The sequence below is a fragment of the Cylas formicarius genome, unplaced genomic scaffold (genome assembly GCF_029955315.1).
Source record: "Cylas formicarius isolate icCylForm1 unplaced genomic scaffold, icCylForm1.1 PGA_scaffold_1__22_contigs__length_36826433, whole genome shotgun sequence".
Classification (NCBI taxonomy): domain Eukaryota; kingdom Metazoa; phylum Arthropoda; class Insecta; order Coleoptera; family Brentidae; genus Cylas; species Cylas formicarius.
Genome location: NW_026844264.1, coordinates 31,165,032 through 31,180,724, shown reverse-complemented (window position 1 = coordinate 31,180,724; position 15,693 = coordinate 31,165,032). Strand labels below are relative to the sequence as shown.

Genomic DNA, 15,693 nt, shown 5'->3' with positions numbered 1-15,693 from the left:
ATTCGCACACTATTAACTTGAAATTACTTAATCGTTTACCAAATTGGAAAAACGAAATAAGTCGGCCATATTCAACATTTTTTTGCCAAGATTTGTTTCAATTTCGGTAGTTATTTACTTTTTGGTAGATGTCAAGCGCCTCAGTGAATGTGGTTATTGCTTTTCATCACTGGGTGTTTGTCGTCTTTTAAGGAGTACGGAATATGTCTACCTAAATTCACAAGTAATTTATAATATCTATTCATATTGGGATCATTGCGAAAATATGTCCCGCACGCTTTTTTTTTGGATATAAGCAATATTCGTAGGTAAGTTGATATTAATATACAGGGGCTCCAAATAGTGTGTTAAATTAATATATCTCATTTATTATTTGTTTTAGAAAAAAATGTAAAATACGAAAGTCATAGATAAGACTAAAAGAAATATTTCAAAATTATTTTCAAATATACAGGGCAATTGATAGCAGTAATTAATGGAAGTATCTACAGGACCTTCCATTTTGTTTTTTTCTCGAATTCAAGACTTCAAGACACTTATAGCATAAATGGCTTAATATAATTACAGCTGTCGGAAACAGCGTGAAAAATATAGGGTATTAGGGTCTGTTCATAGATATAAGAAAGTGACCAATTGCTTTTGCTTTTGCTTTTACAATGCAACAAGATTATTACCTAGATTTTCGGAATTTAAATTCACGTAAAATTGTGGTCCGTAATAGAAAATAATTTTAGACCTACCTGTGTTTAATATTCTTTGGTTTGGTATACTACTTAGTTTAAGTTTATTAGTAACCATTCTTATTTCGTGTGTAATACAGAGTGTGTTGAATCGTGTGCGAATTATGCAAAATATGTGCGAGTCTAGTGTATCTCAGGAGGTGCTCCCGCCCAAATGTAGAAAACAATTCTATTGAGACGAAGGAAGTTATAAACAATGCTTATTTGACTCTCATTGAACGTGGTGCCAGCAAACAAGCATCTTTAGAAGAAACGAGCACATTGTCGAAAATTCCAACGTCAACTGTATGGAAAATTCCCATTTCAGCGAGGAAAAAAAGAAGCGATGCTGACATTTTCTCTAGTGTAGATGATCACTTTCATCTACACAAGATATAATACGGCGTAAAATTTACGAGTTATACGAGGAACAAAGCGTGCCTACATTAGATATCTTAATTAGGAGGCTTGAAAAAGATGAAACCGGTGTTAAATGTGGCAGATCTACCTTATGGAAGTGGGTTTTAGATTAAAAAAAAAAATGACAAAAGGCAAGTTTTAATGGAATCTTTAAGAATTCGGAAATGGCGACTGGAATATCTAAAAAAAAATAGGATTTACAGAGAACAACAAAGGCCAATTATGTACTTGGATGAAAGCTGGTTCGGCACTTATGATATCCCAGAAAAAGGTTGGGTTGACTCAACTGATAAGTGTAAAACAAACGCGCCATCAAAAGGAATACGTCTGTGATAATTAAGCAAAAAATCTAGGGCATACAGTTTTAAGGCTTCCACCTCACATGAATACCATTGAACGTATTTGGCACCAACCGAAATCTACCATTCGTCCTAACAATGTTTTTCCCCGTGTTATCTCCAATGTCCTCAAACTTATAAAAACATCCCTCCACAAATTTGGGCAAATTCTGTTAAACATATAGAAAAAGCAGAACAATTGTATATCCTTATTGCAAATAATATAGAACAAATAATAATTAGAACAGGCGATTATAGCGATAGTGATACTGATATATTATGTGAATAATTTTAAGTAATTTAAGAAGGTAATAAAAATAATTTGTAATTTTATTTTAGATTTAAACATAAATACATACATAAATAAATATTGTTTAGTATATTTCCTAACAAAACCCCAAGTAATTAAATTCTAAGCAAAGTACGGACCTGTTCGGCCATATTTCATTGTTACAGCTTGCTCGGGTCTTTCCTTAATTCGTATCAGTTATTTACTTTCTTATATCTATGAACAGACTTTACCAATTAATTCCACAATATTCAGGGTGATCCATTCAAAAAATACATGTTTGGTTTCCAGCATATCTATTTGAAAATAATTTTAAATTGTTTCTTTTAATATTTTTTAATAACTTTTGTACTTAACATTTTTCTTTATAATAAATAATAAACGAGATACATTAATTTGACACACTATTTGAACACCCTCTATATAGATCACCAAGAGGTGAAAATTTAATATGCCAAATACTCCCATATTTATGGTTATACACTAAAACAGATACGTAGAAGAGAGTTAAATAATTAATTATTAAAATATTATTTAATTAGTAAATAAAATAAGTATTGGCTTTTTGAAGTGTTTTGTTTGGGAACGTATTTTAGTATGGCGGTCCCGCCTTCACAACTTCAACGTTGAAAACAATAGAAATTTTGTTTTTCAGTTTCACTTTTGATGAGCAATACAGAATTGTACCGCTTAGATATATTTTTTTTATCTAAAGCACGGTAGACACGATGGTAATTTCGGCGTGTATCGTTTTATGTTAATATTGCAATGTGTCTACTACCGAATTGCAAGAATTTGCGCGAATTTAGTTCCACATTTTCAAAATTATAAATGTAAATGTAAAAAATACAAAAATTGATATAATTAATGAATTGGATTTTATTCAGAACTTGAAACGTTAAATATCCCCACTTCCTTGATATAAACTGCAACCGAATATTATTTACTTATAGCCACAGACTAGTTGTACTTGTATTCTGTGATAATGTCTCAAAATAATCATCATGACAATATACCACAACACTGTCATTTTGAAACGAACTTTAAACGAAAGTTTCATTTTTTAATATAGAAGAAACGATTCAAATTTAAGTGTGAGTATTTCACTTTTATATTTAAATTGTGTAACTGTTGATTTTATAATATAGTTAAGATTTTCCCAATCTAGCGTTTTATTTTTGCCGATGTTGCACAATAAATTGAAATTTATATAAATAAAGCCGATTCTCAAGTTTCACAATATTTGAAACGCAAGTATACAACGACAATCGTATAAAATAGTACTCAATAAGTGTGCAACAAATTCAAGTTCATAATATATCTGTGAAACTTGTGATATAACCCAACTTTTTCTGTTCTAGAATTTCAGAAGATTTTCATCACGTCAATATGGCTTTAATGTTAGCATCACGAATATGTAGAGCACCGGTAATGCAAAATGTAGCACTTAAACGGTTCCCTGCACGAGACGCGCTTAGGACTTATGGTAGTGAAGGACGAGATGCTGTGGCTCGGGAAGCTCGTCGGAAAGCCACATTAAAGGAGGCTGCAATGGCACCAGCAGGAGAAGCTGGTACATTAAAAGGTGTAATTTTTATACGTGTTTAATAATTAACAATGACTTTTAAGCTTTTACCATTGGAAAAGGTGCAGTCGCGGGGGGTTCCTTACTTGGTATTGGGGCTCTTTGTTACTATGGTATAGGGTTAGGGAAAGGAGTAAGTGCCTTTGAACAGTCGCAGTAAGCACAAATATTCTTGTATGTATAGATTGTACTGTACTGGAATATTTTTCAGTTTGTGGCCCCAGTATGTTAAAGATCGAATTAAGACTACATATTTGTATTTCGGAAGTTCAATTGCAGTTACAGCCGCAAGTGCTGTAGCTGCTTTTCGTTCTCCAATCATAATGAATTTAGTCTCAAGGAATGGGTTTATTGTGAGTGTTTACCTCCTATTTGTTTTTTAAGCAAAAAAATAGTTGTCAAAGAGTGCTTTGGATGGCTTTGTACTTTTCAGGGAGTGGCTGTCAGTTTGGCAGCTATTATTGGAACAGGTATGATTGCACAAGGAATCGAATATCAAGAGGGACTTGGAGCAAAACAAATGGCTTGGCTTCTTCATGCTGGAGTAATGGGAGCTGTGTTAGCACCTATTTGTTTCCTAGGTGGACCAATTTTGATTCGTGCAGCTTGGTATACTGCAGGGATTGTAGGTGGGCTCAGTACAGTGGCAGTAAGTGTATTTATATTTACTTCATAACTTTGTTACTTTTGTTGTTTTTGTTGTTATATAATATATTATACTTAAATATTTTAGGTTTGTGCTCCCAGTGAGAAGTTTCTCTACATGGGAGGTCCCCTGGCTATGGGACTGGGTGTAGTTTTCTTTAGCTCATTGGGCTCAGTTTTCTTGCCCCCTACCACGGCATTGGGAGCTGGGCTTTATTCAATATCTCTTTATGGTGGTCTTTTGCTATTTTCTGCTTTCTTGCTATATGACACCCAAAGAATTATCGCTCAGGCTGAGAGATATCCTCAACATCCAGAATTACATGGGGTCAGGCCTTATGATCCCATAAATAGGTAAGTTAATTTTGTGTTATTTGTCATTGTTATTAACGTCATGTTACAGGCTTTTTGTGTATACATATGTAACACAATTCACTCAATTTCACACACACAATTTCTTAAGACATTTTATAATTATTTTTAAAATATAAAAAAAAATTGTATGGGAAATTGTTACTTTTTTTTGAGAATTTTTAATTGAAATTATTTTTACAGTGCTATATCCATTTACCTAGATGTTTTGAATCTGTTTGTAAGATTGGCATATGTATTAGCAATGAGACAAGGTGGTCAAAAGTGAATGCACCGAATTTTCCCTGAATCTGAAGAGTTTTGCAAATATATCGATTCGAATTTATTTTCAATAAATTAATTGAGAAACTAACAAATTGGTGACAATTATTGATTGATGAAGAAATTGAATTGAATTTAATTAATAAATGTGCGTTAATTTTTTGCAGCGCCATTTCTATTTATTTGGACACATTAAACATATTTATCAGGATAGCAACCATGTTGGCAATGGGTCAGAATAGACGAAAATAAAAACAACAGATGTGGCGATTTTCGTTCATTCTTATTTAATTAATATTTTATTATACATTAACCTATTATAAAATGTTGTATTGATTAGAAGAGAGTCTTAACAAAAAAATGTTTTGCTACTTTACCTCTTTCCGATTGTCTTGATATAGTAGTACTATATTTAATTCATTTATTGTACTTCTATTTTTTTTGTAATGAAAAAATTTGGGTATTGAAGTGTACATATTAGGTATTAGATTAAGTTGTTTTTTATCGCATAGTAGATCTATTTTGTGGATGCTCAGAATAAAGTATTGCATTTCACTTTTGTGGTATTACTGTTATTATAACCAATCTCAATTTTGTCATTAATTTTTTTATGAAGTGCAAGATGAATATGTCTTGAGTTAACTACTTTTTTTGCCTTGTGCAATTTAAGGTAAGTTATTGACAGAAAGGGTTCCAATGAAACAAGTATGAAAAAAATGCAATGTATTTGTGGAATGATTTATTTAAGCATTTGTATTCACAACGAATCTTAATTACAGTAACATTTACTAGTCGCATATCGCTCAACAAACGCTCTTCCTATAATATCAAAAGGTGATACAGATCATTTCATCTCCGGTTTTATAACGTATTCTTTGGGTGGTACAGTCTTTTAAGTTTTCAAAATATAATACAAAAAACATACGTCAGAATCAAAAGCCCCATTATCATAAATCGGATACAATTACATAATGTGATTGTATTCGCATCGGTTTTGAATATTCATATAAAAACTTAATTTTTAGCCACTAATCAAAAAATCAGATATTTTTGGTGAAATATTTTGTTCGACACCTTCTTATGCATTAGAGAATGATTCGAATTTAATGTGGCTTAGACGATGACGCTGTTGAGCGTCACATAATGCCACAATTTTATACATATATGTTTTTATTTTTTTTATCAACACCCATTTGGCTACAGCTTTTCGTTCTTCACCTATGAGTTATCCTTTTTTGAGCGATTATCTTTGTTTTGTAACATCTATTCTTGCAATTATTTTGTTTTTTTTAACACTTGCAAATACATATGACTTGTATCAATTCTACACATGATCTATCTACGATAATTCTAATTATTACGTTTTTAATAATTACATTAGAGTTTTTGGGGGGGTTTGAAATAAGACCAGATCAACCATACCACTTTAGTTTTTAAATTAATCTTTTGGCCTTTGCAGATTTTAATATGTTTAAAAAAGTAAGTTATTGGTAACTTTGTACTTGCTTTAATCGCATATCTTAGGTAATATAAACTTAAAATAAATTGCTAGTTATTGAGATCTCCCAAAACTCTATTAGCGCTACACACACACCGTGTAAACACTTTTCAGGCTAATTGATACGATATTACATTTAAGGTAATATACAAAAATAAATAATATCACTAAAGGAACTTGCTAGCATAGCCTACGACTGACCTAATGCTAAGGTAATAACAATGGAATTTTTGCATAAATTTATTACAAGGATCCTAAGCTTGAAGGAATAATCAACACCATTAGGCCTTGCGCCGTTTCAAAATTTACCATCACGCTGGTCACTGGAAAAGCTAGAACATGATTCATAGATATAGTCAACGACTTCAGAATGATACATATGAAACAAACTAAACATAAAATTTAAATATAATTTATTAATAGTTAATATGCTTGCAAACCTTTTTAAAAGAATAATAAAAAAAAAGTTTTAAGCCCGAATAGATAATGAATCAAATGAATGGCAATTTACCCACCGAATTTGATATTGTCGCAAGTTTCAGTAGGACTATAACAACCTGCAAATTACAAAATGGAGGCATATCTGTTTTAAACTCACACAGTCCATCAACCAACTATATACAGAAGGACGGGCAGATGTGACGTCCTTTAGGCTACTTTTTTACTAAGCTGGCTATCCGGTGCAAGTGTGGTTTAACAGTACTATTAATGGTTGCCAGAGGTGAAGAAGGGGCGGGTGATGGAGGCGGCAAATTGTTATTCTGAGGCGTCGAAATACACTGCTCCTTGAGGACTTGCTCTTTAGCGCCCCTAAAACAAAAAAATATCTTTGCATACTTAACTTAAACAAAATGGTATTGTGTTTCTAGGCAAATGCAAACTTACAAATATCTCGTAAGATCCTCGATATCGACGAGCATGGAGTCTTGTTCCATATGGAGATCGTCACGGTCCATGAGAAACTTTACAAGCTGCTCATTGAGGATTTCTATTTGAGTGTGCAGATCATTAACGATCACTTGTAGTTGAGCAACGTTCATTTCAGTCAAAAGTTGCCTGGAAAGTCTCCTCTTTTCCTCCGGGAAAGGTATCCCCACTTTTTCCAAACTGTGTCTGACCATTTCCGTAATTGGACTTTTTTTCTGCCTCTGTCGTTCTATCTGTAAAAAAATTATAAATCGAGTAGAAACGCAGACGCTAGATTCAGATTTTGCTAATTGCCTCCATTTGCATCCTCGCCATTTCTTTCGCTTGTGCCAATGCCATTCGCGCTTCAGTCTGCAATCGCGCTTGCTTCGTAAAGAAGTCAGTCTCAGATGCTGCGCCCCCTAATTGCAGGGTAGCCATCGACGGCTGTGGTTGCAAGGATAATGTAGCAGGCCGTTGAGGGAGAGATGCTTCAAAACCATTTGCATTTGGTGAGGCTTGGCTAACGAGAGAGGTTTTAGGCTGTTTGGGGTTTGTCATAGGACATTCAGAGTCAGAGCTGGGACTATCATTGTCCAGAACCGTTTCATTCATGAAACAAATTTGAAGATTCATACCTGGAAAATAAATTTGAGAAAAAAATGATAGTACTGAATTAGGTAGCTTACCACTTTGTAAACGAGCTTGCAAACTAGGCTTCCTGGAGGGTCGATCCATGTAATACTCATCCTCTGGACCCATCGCCAGTCTTCGTCTAATCTCTTCTCTATCAGTTCGTCTCTGTAAGGGGAAGGAATAATATAAAATTAACGACGTTATAAATTTTATTAATGGTGATAAACTTTCTTACTTCTGGGCTACGTTCATTGTCGATTGTTATAACCCTAATAAACCTATCAATAACATTCTGTTCGTCATAGGAAGGGGGCAGATAAGGAAACCACTCCATGTTTTCATTAACTGCGTTATAATCTATACTAAACGTGGTCATTGAATAAGCTCTTGGAGATAAATATTCATTGTCGTAACAATCATCCTCTTTTTGACTTATTGTATAGTAAGTAGTCTTTGATTTTGGAGAGAATGCGCTTTTAAAAACACTTAAACTATTTGTAATACGCCGCGTCTTCGATTTTATATTATCCGAGAAATTATTTGTACGATTCTTTATGGCAGCGACCAAATTATCCAACATTTCCAAAATATAAATCACAATAGGCGGCTATCGACGAATTTTTTGCGTATCACAACGGACGGGTCAAAAAGTCTCAATCAACTTTGTACTCAACGTTCGACGATATTTTGCTTTGGCACATGGTCAACTACTCTCTTGTTTTCGTTTCACGATGCCGGTGGAAGATAATGTGCGTTTTTCGGTTTATAAAAAAGAAAAGTAAATGGCGCACTCGCGTATCGGAAAGAGATAGCAGAATGCACCTGTCCAAGTCTGTCACGCATGCCTAGTTCCGTGGTCCATCGGCCAGGTGGTCATTGGCGTTAAGGTGTGTTTCCACTGTAGGTGCTTCCGCCGTCCCGCAACAGTTAATATTTTAAAGTCTTAATTAGATATCTTAAATTGCATATAATCAACAAACTTCATACATGAAGTTAAAAGGAGCGTAGTATGTGCGTGCAATAAATAAAAAACGAAATAAAAAAAATATATTGTCTTCAAGAGCTGCGTGTGGTTGTACCTAAAGTTAGAAGCGTCAAACTAAACTTTCGTTTCTTGTTTGAATGTTATTGAAGATTCCATGCGGAGGTATAGTATGTGTGTAGGCATAAACAAATTAATATAACGGCATGCGCTTATATTAACATTTTATCTATATTGCACAATTTTTTAGAAATATGGACTTTTTACGCGATCGAATAGGGAACTATAGGGAACGAAAAATATTTCTAACAATTTCGCTTGATTGATTTCCTTAACAGTTTTAGTAAGTTAAGTAGGAAATACCCAAGTAATTCGTCATAAGAAATCAATTTCTTTTATGCAAGGTTTAAAATTCTAAACGTTAAAACTACATTTAAGTTAAGTTGGTACCGCAAGTTGAATTGACATCTTCAGCGGAGGTTTGATATTTTGAAACGAAATCGAAACTATGTAGGTGAGCAGCGGTACTCACCGTTTCGTCTAAACTTTCCAATGTTTCGTTTTCATCGAACGTCAGAGTGTACAAATCGTGCAAAAACGAGGTATCCTTTTTGTAATGTCGTTTACGCTTTAATGACGCCATATGTCCCGCAATCAGCGCATTTATAACGGCAAACACCGACTCACCACCAAGATTACTGTCTTGCAGATATTAAAAGCAGTTGCGCATAATTAATTTATTTATCTCTTCGAATGCAGTCGTGGCGGTTATCACATTATTCTGTCGCGCGATTGTAAAAGTAGTCTCGAATCTTTGTTTAGAAATTTACGCGGAGTCAATAAAAAATTTGCACTGCTGCGGCTAGAGTTTTCACTTAACCACCAATAACGTGATTCCACCGAAAAACACAAACCGTCGAACAATGTGAATATATGGGGTATACCACCGTATACCTATTCAAACCGACACACAGTTACCAGAGAATACAAACTATGTCAGCTGGAACGAGGCACAGCAATTCGATATTGTACTTATTCGACGATTTCAAAATGTTCATTTCCTTTCATTCGGTTCACTTCTATTGTCGAAAAACAATAGCACAACGAAGTTTGATGTTAATCGACGTTGTACGCGGCGAGACCCATAACGACAGCACTGTCAGTACAGAACAGTTTCTTGACGCCCGTACTGGAGCGTAAAAATGAGTTAATTTACTTTTTACCGTTCCGGCAGACCGAACGTTTTTACAATTAACACACAAGAGTGGTAGAAGTACCACACACACACACACACACACACACACATCCGCTAATTTATTTTATAGCACGCAGTTTCCTTATTGGCGATATATATTAATTAATTTCCATTTTTAAGTTAGTGAGTTTGAACGTAAAACTTTAATACAGCTGAAATCTGCAATCCCGATAGTCAATTATTCTTAATTATTTTGGGTTTTTAATTCCTAGAATCGTAATCTTAGATATAGTAGTCGGCAATTTCAAATTAATGAAGTCGCTTATAGGCTTTCTTAATCCGTAAAAGTATCTTGATGGGGCTCACCTTGAAAGCTGGTAACCCTAAAGCTATTATTATAATTGCAATAAATAAATGTTATTAGATAGCAAGACAAGATTTTAACATAAAAATTAATATTAATAATTATGAAGTTTCCTGCGATTTTGCTTAAAAACCAAATGGGCAGTTTGATGTACCAAATTTTACTACGAGGCATGCACCATGTAATATAACGATATTGATGTTTTTATATCATATTTGAAAAGCCTCTACATTTCACGCACTAACCTGCTGTGTGCGCCATTTTCTTTCTAAACAACGAGTTCCGCACACTTAAATCGTTTACCCATAACGTTTAACGAGATTTAAGCATCTAATCTCATTAACCTTCTCAAAGAATTTTTTCATTGTTGCTTTATAAGTTCCTGTATTATTGGCATAGGCAGATCCTCTGTAGCTTTAGTATCTATATGGTTGCATCTTCTGTAAGTAGAAATTGAGACATCTAGCAAGCGATGGGACTGTCTTGATGCGTCAGACATATCACGTTGTTATCCTCATCCACGCTTCACTTTTGTGAAAAAGATTAAATATTACACTTTATGAAGTTATTTAATTTTAATTTAATTAATTTAATAAGTTACTTAATATTAATTTTATTTGAAAACCAGCATCTCCCAATTTCGCTTTCTTCAAAAACTTCAATTGGTATCAATAATAATTATTACTTTATTTGAACAATATTATATGACAAGGTTATTACAAAGAAATAATTTCATTTACCTTTCCAAGTTTCGGGCAAGTCTAGCCTTTGGCTACTCAACTGAACGAAACAGACAATAGATTAACAAGACTATGTTAATCCTAAAAAATATATCTAGTAATATTACTATAATTATACCTGTTGAAATAAGTTACATAAACAACAAAGTAAATACGTTATACTAACTTTTAGGTTGTAACATTGGAGGAGAATTAATTGGTTTTATAACATTTTGGAAGGGCAGAAGGAGTCAAGGAAGAAGAAGAACCTCTTGGCTCAAAAACTTAAAGGGATGCTTTGGAATTATATCAAACCAACTATTTAGAGCAGCTGTTAACAAGATTAGGAGAGCTATGATAATATTCAACCTCCGTTGGGAGAAGGAAAGAGAAGAAGATAAGTGTGATACATGATCAAATTTCCTCACACCATAGACAAGCCTAATACATGCATTCTGTACCATCTGAACACACTTTTTACTTACTAGACAAACTCACAATAATTGAAATTAGAGAGGACCAGGGATTCACACTGACTTCGTTTCAGTTGTTCATGGCGGCAAAGGATTTTTGAAATATTTTTTAAGTGTCCTTTGAATCTAAGTTTGTTGTCTAAAATAACTCCCAGATTCTGGGCACAATTTTTAAAATTTCAAATTTATATCCAACATTTTGACGGACATTGTATATATAAAAAGCGAACTCTCTTTTTCGGAAGTGAAGCATCCGTTTGTTTATTTTTAAATTTTATAATCAGCAAATAAAAGATAAGATGGATTCTCCACTTTATCAAACGACTTGCATCGCACACAGTTAGTTATTAATTGTCTGCACGGAACAGGGAACATTACTTTTATTATAATTTTTTATTTTGATCAAACAAAATGCCACATTTTCCACCATTGTTATCAAATTACTCAATAAATTTGCTCCATTTAATCTAGTTAATAAAAAAGAAACAAGTGCGCGTCTGGGTTTGGCTAATGTGGAATCAGTATCGGCGACATGTATGTTTGTTTTACCTTAATCATCAAGTCCTCAAGCGTTAGCCTGCGTTTAAGTTTGGAAAACAGAGGATCGTCGTCTTCTAGGGCGCACTCCGTCAATAGCATGGCTTTAAATTTCGCCCACTTTACCGAAAATGTCACAACGCGCTCGGAAACTTTTCCGCAGCTATAGATAAGCTATATTATTCGGTTTCTGTTAGCTCAACAGTCGAAAACTTATCAAGGTGGGTACGAAAAGAGGTTAATACCGCGTTGTTTTCGATAAGACGCGTTTTATTGATTACGAGTCCAGGTTATCTTGCATGTGAAAATGAGGCGCGATTTAAACTGAAAAACGATAAAAAAAAAACGGTAAAATAATTACAATTGTTATTCTGCTACCTGTCGTTATTGGAACGTCGCGAACCAGACATCACCATCAGTGAAAAGTTACCAGTCCCCTAATAATTTAATAATTATTAATAATTTTAATTAATTAATAATTAATTTTTGGAAAAACATAATGAATGCAAGTTTAGTTGCAGATTTGGTTTTTAAGGTAAGCGGAATGGGAAAATACATTTACTAAGATTTTAATTTCACTTCATTATTTTGTTACAATCATTTGACATATTTAGATTAAGTGATCTTAAACACTCTGATTCTGAATATACATTTTGTTTTAACAATTCTAACTAGGTGCGCTGCTGTGACTTGGATTATGTTTTGTTTACAAACCATTTTTCAATTAATTAATAACGTTGATTAAGTTACGTTTGACGATAGATAAGACATGCTGGGTGCAAATTAATCTTGATAGCTTTTTAGAACTCACCCGACTGTAACTTGTATCTATCTCTATCTATGTTTGTCACGCCATCTATGAATCATCGTTTAAAGCAGAGCAGAGATCAACCGCCAAACACCGCCACCTGATAGCATCGCAGTAAGCTAACGCTTATGCGCATGCCTATATAAGCAAAAGTTTGTGACAAAAGGAGTTTCTGAGGAATAACTAAAGAATGAAACTGTGACTTATTGTAATCTGCCTTATATTTCTCAAGACAGTTATTGATTTTGTTAAAAGTAATAACCTTTTGCGGGTCTGAAATAAAAAGTAATTGGACTAGTGAGTCACTTTTTTTCAAATTTGAATTGATTTTTAATTTTTGTTTTGCATATATAAAATATTCTCTATGTTTGACAAGGTGTAATTTGAAAAGTGCATTTCATTTTCAATATAAAATGTGCATTTTATATCGAAAATGAAATGCGTTTTAAATAGTACCTCAGTATAAATCGATTTTGTACTTGTCGGTCATTGCTTGGGTGCTCTAACTTTGCCATATAGCGAAAAAAAATTATGTTTTTTCCATATTCTCCGCTATTTCTTATTTTTGTTTTCTTTAATGAAATTTCTTATTTCCAAGTTTTAGGCTGTACTTTCCACCATTACAATTTCTTTTTAGCCCAACTAACGCTGAGTCACACCATTAACCCTTTAATATAAAAAAAACACAAGCCCTAAGATTTTATCTCGTACTAGTGCTGCGAGAACGGAAAGCAATATATTATACGCAAGTTAAGATTTTGACAGAACATCTGAATTATAATTGATTAGTTTAGGAATTCGCGCACGCACGTTTCTGTGCCCCTCCATCAACTTCCATTTTTTTTTTATATTTTAAAAAGCCAAACCGCAGGAACCATCAATCATGTAGGTAAGTTGTGACACTGCTCGAAAAATATGTTCATTATTATACACAAGATGTTTTGTTTTATTCTTGCGGGACGTATTGTATATTTAATGCCAAATTGGCCCGGATTTTTTGCATCTAGCATATTTAAATATATATTTTTTAATCCGTAGGTCTAAAATACGCAATGATGCACTGATCAGGCCTGCACAAATTGTCACTTTTCGGGTACTTTAGTCACTAGTTTGGGAGCGTATGTGTATTATGAGTGATGTGTTGCAAAAACGTTACAAAATTAATGGTCCTAGAACCAGTATAGCATGCAACACGTGGATAAACAATTACAGACATTCGTGACACAAGCTCGCGACCAAAGTGGCGTTTATCAAACTTGTTGCATAATATACTATTGTCCGCATAGGCCAAAATTAATCCAGGAGTAAACATCTTACGGACATGCAATTACGCCGTTTTAATGGGGATATGCCACGTTGTTTAACGCATAAAGCAGGTCACCAAACATTGTTTACAAATTCGTAATTACAACATTATGGATATACATATGAACAGCCGTGATATTTGGTCGCACATGCAACGCACAACACTAAACCAAAAGCTGGGGTCGATTTCCTATTCATGATGATATTACATTTAAGCAAATAATTTTTAATTTTGTAATTAAAATTATAATTAAAAAACGCAACCATTCAAATAGCAACCGCCAATAACATTACAATTATAAACTATATTATCTATCTATAAAGGTGTGACATAATGTTGGTAATGCAATGCGAATTTTTAAAAGATACGGGGTGTTCAAAGTGACAATTTTTAATAATTTTCAAACCTGCAAAGATATGCAATTGCAGAATAGCGTGGTTCAACATAATATCGAATTCGGATTTCTTCAAAAAAACTTTACCAATTCAAATACAAAACCAATTTTAAATGTGCTATCTAATAAGTTTAACTTCTAACGACTAACTTTTATGGAACACATTTTTTTGCTTTAAGTTCTAGTATCCATTGTTGCTCCATGACGGAACTAACCAAAATTTTACGAATTTTGAATGTGATAATAACGTAAACTGATGAGCAAATCAGCACATAAACATATGATTTCTCAAAGATTCCATTGGTTTCAGATTTCACGGATTCTACAAATATTTCACACTTTTTAGGTTATGCGGAACATTTTTGTATTTCGTCGTAATTAAAAAACTATTAAGTAAAAATAAAAAAAGCGTCATTATACCTTACATAAAATTTCAAGAGGGACGTAACATAATATTTTTAATTTTTTTTTCAATATTTTGTTTTTTAGTTATTTTTTTCTTCAAGTTTAAATCAGTTTTTTTTTCATAGGAAAGGGTACGTTTTTTACACATTTAGTTAGCAGTTTCGATGATAATGAAATACTTTTTTTAGATAAGTTTGATATTTGAGGATGATTTGACTAATGGAAAGTGCTAATAACCCAAATTTTAGAAATAGATTATGATGTCATCAAGATTTCATGGATTTCACAGATTTCACAGAGCTGGTATGCCAGATTTTACACATGATTTATCCTTCGCCATTAACTACCTAGAATATAGTGTTGATAGCAAAATTTTTAACAAAGCAGCCATGAAAATTAATTTAACACACATTTAACATTGACATAAAAATTACCAGCCGCCTGTCGTCACAATTTTGTGTTGTATGAGACGTGGTAACTCGTTATCTAGCTAGCTAATGTCAATCATACACTATTATCAAGTCGCAAGAACGCGTTTTAGAAGAAGAAACATTTCACGTTAAATTTTAAATTGCCGCCCAATCGACTCTTGGGGAAATCGACCTTTTTACACGCGACCTTTTACTTTTATCCGCCGTCAGTGTTAAAAAAATGAGCTTTACCCGTATCTGATTACGTCTATTATACATTTTCGGAAACTTCTCCGTCGGCAGCGAAACGAATCCAATGGCCCAGAAACGCGAAAAAAATCACCAACTTCACACGCGATTGCGCGCCGAACTTTTTTTTTATTTGCCGACTTTTCCCCGTTTCCAATTGAAATTCCTAGTTATGGCCGTGG

At 33.5% G+C, this 15,693-nt stretch overlaps 2 protein-coding genes across 8 annotated transcripts in view; one reads left to right on the top strand and one right to left on the bottom strand.

Moving 5' to 3' along the window:
• The first annotated feature begins 2,730 nt into the window (after window positions 1–2,730).
• Window positions 2,731–5,178, top strand: LOC132696497 (growth hormone-inducible transmembrane protein-like). The gene is made up of 7 exons (XM_060661354.1): window positions 2,731–2,860; window positions 3,128–3,339; window positions 3,396–3,507; window positions 3,563–3,704; window positions 3,785–4,000; window positions 4,085–4,350; window positions 4,797–5,178. Exons 2-7 carry the CDS (start codon window positions 3,156–3,158, stop codon window positions 4,879–4,881), a joined length of 1,005 nt encoding a protein of 334 aa, XP_060517337.1. The 5' UTR covers window positions 2,731–2,860; window positions 3,128–3,155; the 3' UTR covers window positions 4,882–5,178.
• Window positions 5,179–5,362: 184 nt separating this feature from the next.
• Window positions 5,363–15,693, bottom strand: part of LOC132696193 (schwannomin-interacting protein 1 homolog) — a 195,409-nt gene continuing 185,078 nt past the window's right edge. For 5 of the 7 annotated variants that reach the window (XM_060660891.1, XM_060660893.1, XM_060660892.1 and 2 more), the window contains 4 exons: window positions 7,723–7,834; window positions 7,349–7,671; window positions 7,013–7,287; window positions 5,363–6,937 (listed from right to left, as the gene is read on the bottom strand). In XM_060660891.1, coding sequence (XP_060516874.1) covers window positions 6,781–6,937; window positions 7,013–7,287; window positions 7,349–7,671; window positions 7,723–7,834 — 867 coding nt within the window. In that variant the 3' untranslated portion in view covers window positions 5,363–6,780. The remainder of the gene's footprint in view (window positions 6,938–7,012; window positions 7,288–7,348; window positions 7,672–7,722; window positions 7,835–15,693) is intronic. The other 2 variants (XR_009618004.1, XR_009618005.1) reach the window with 2 other exon arrangements.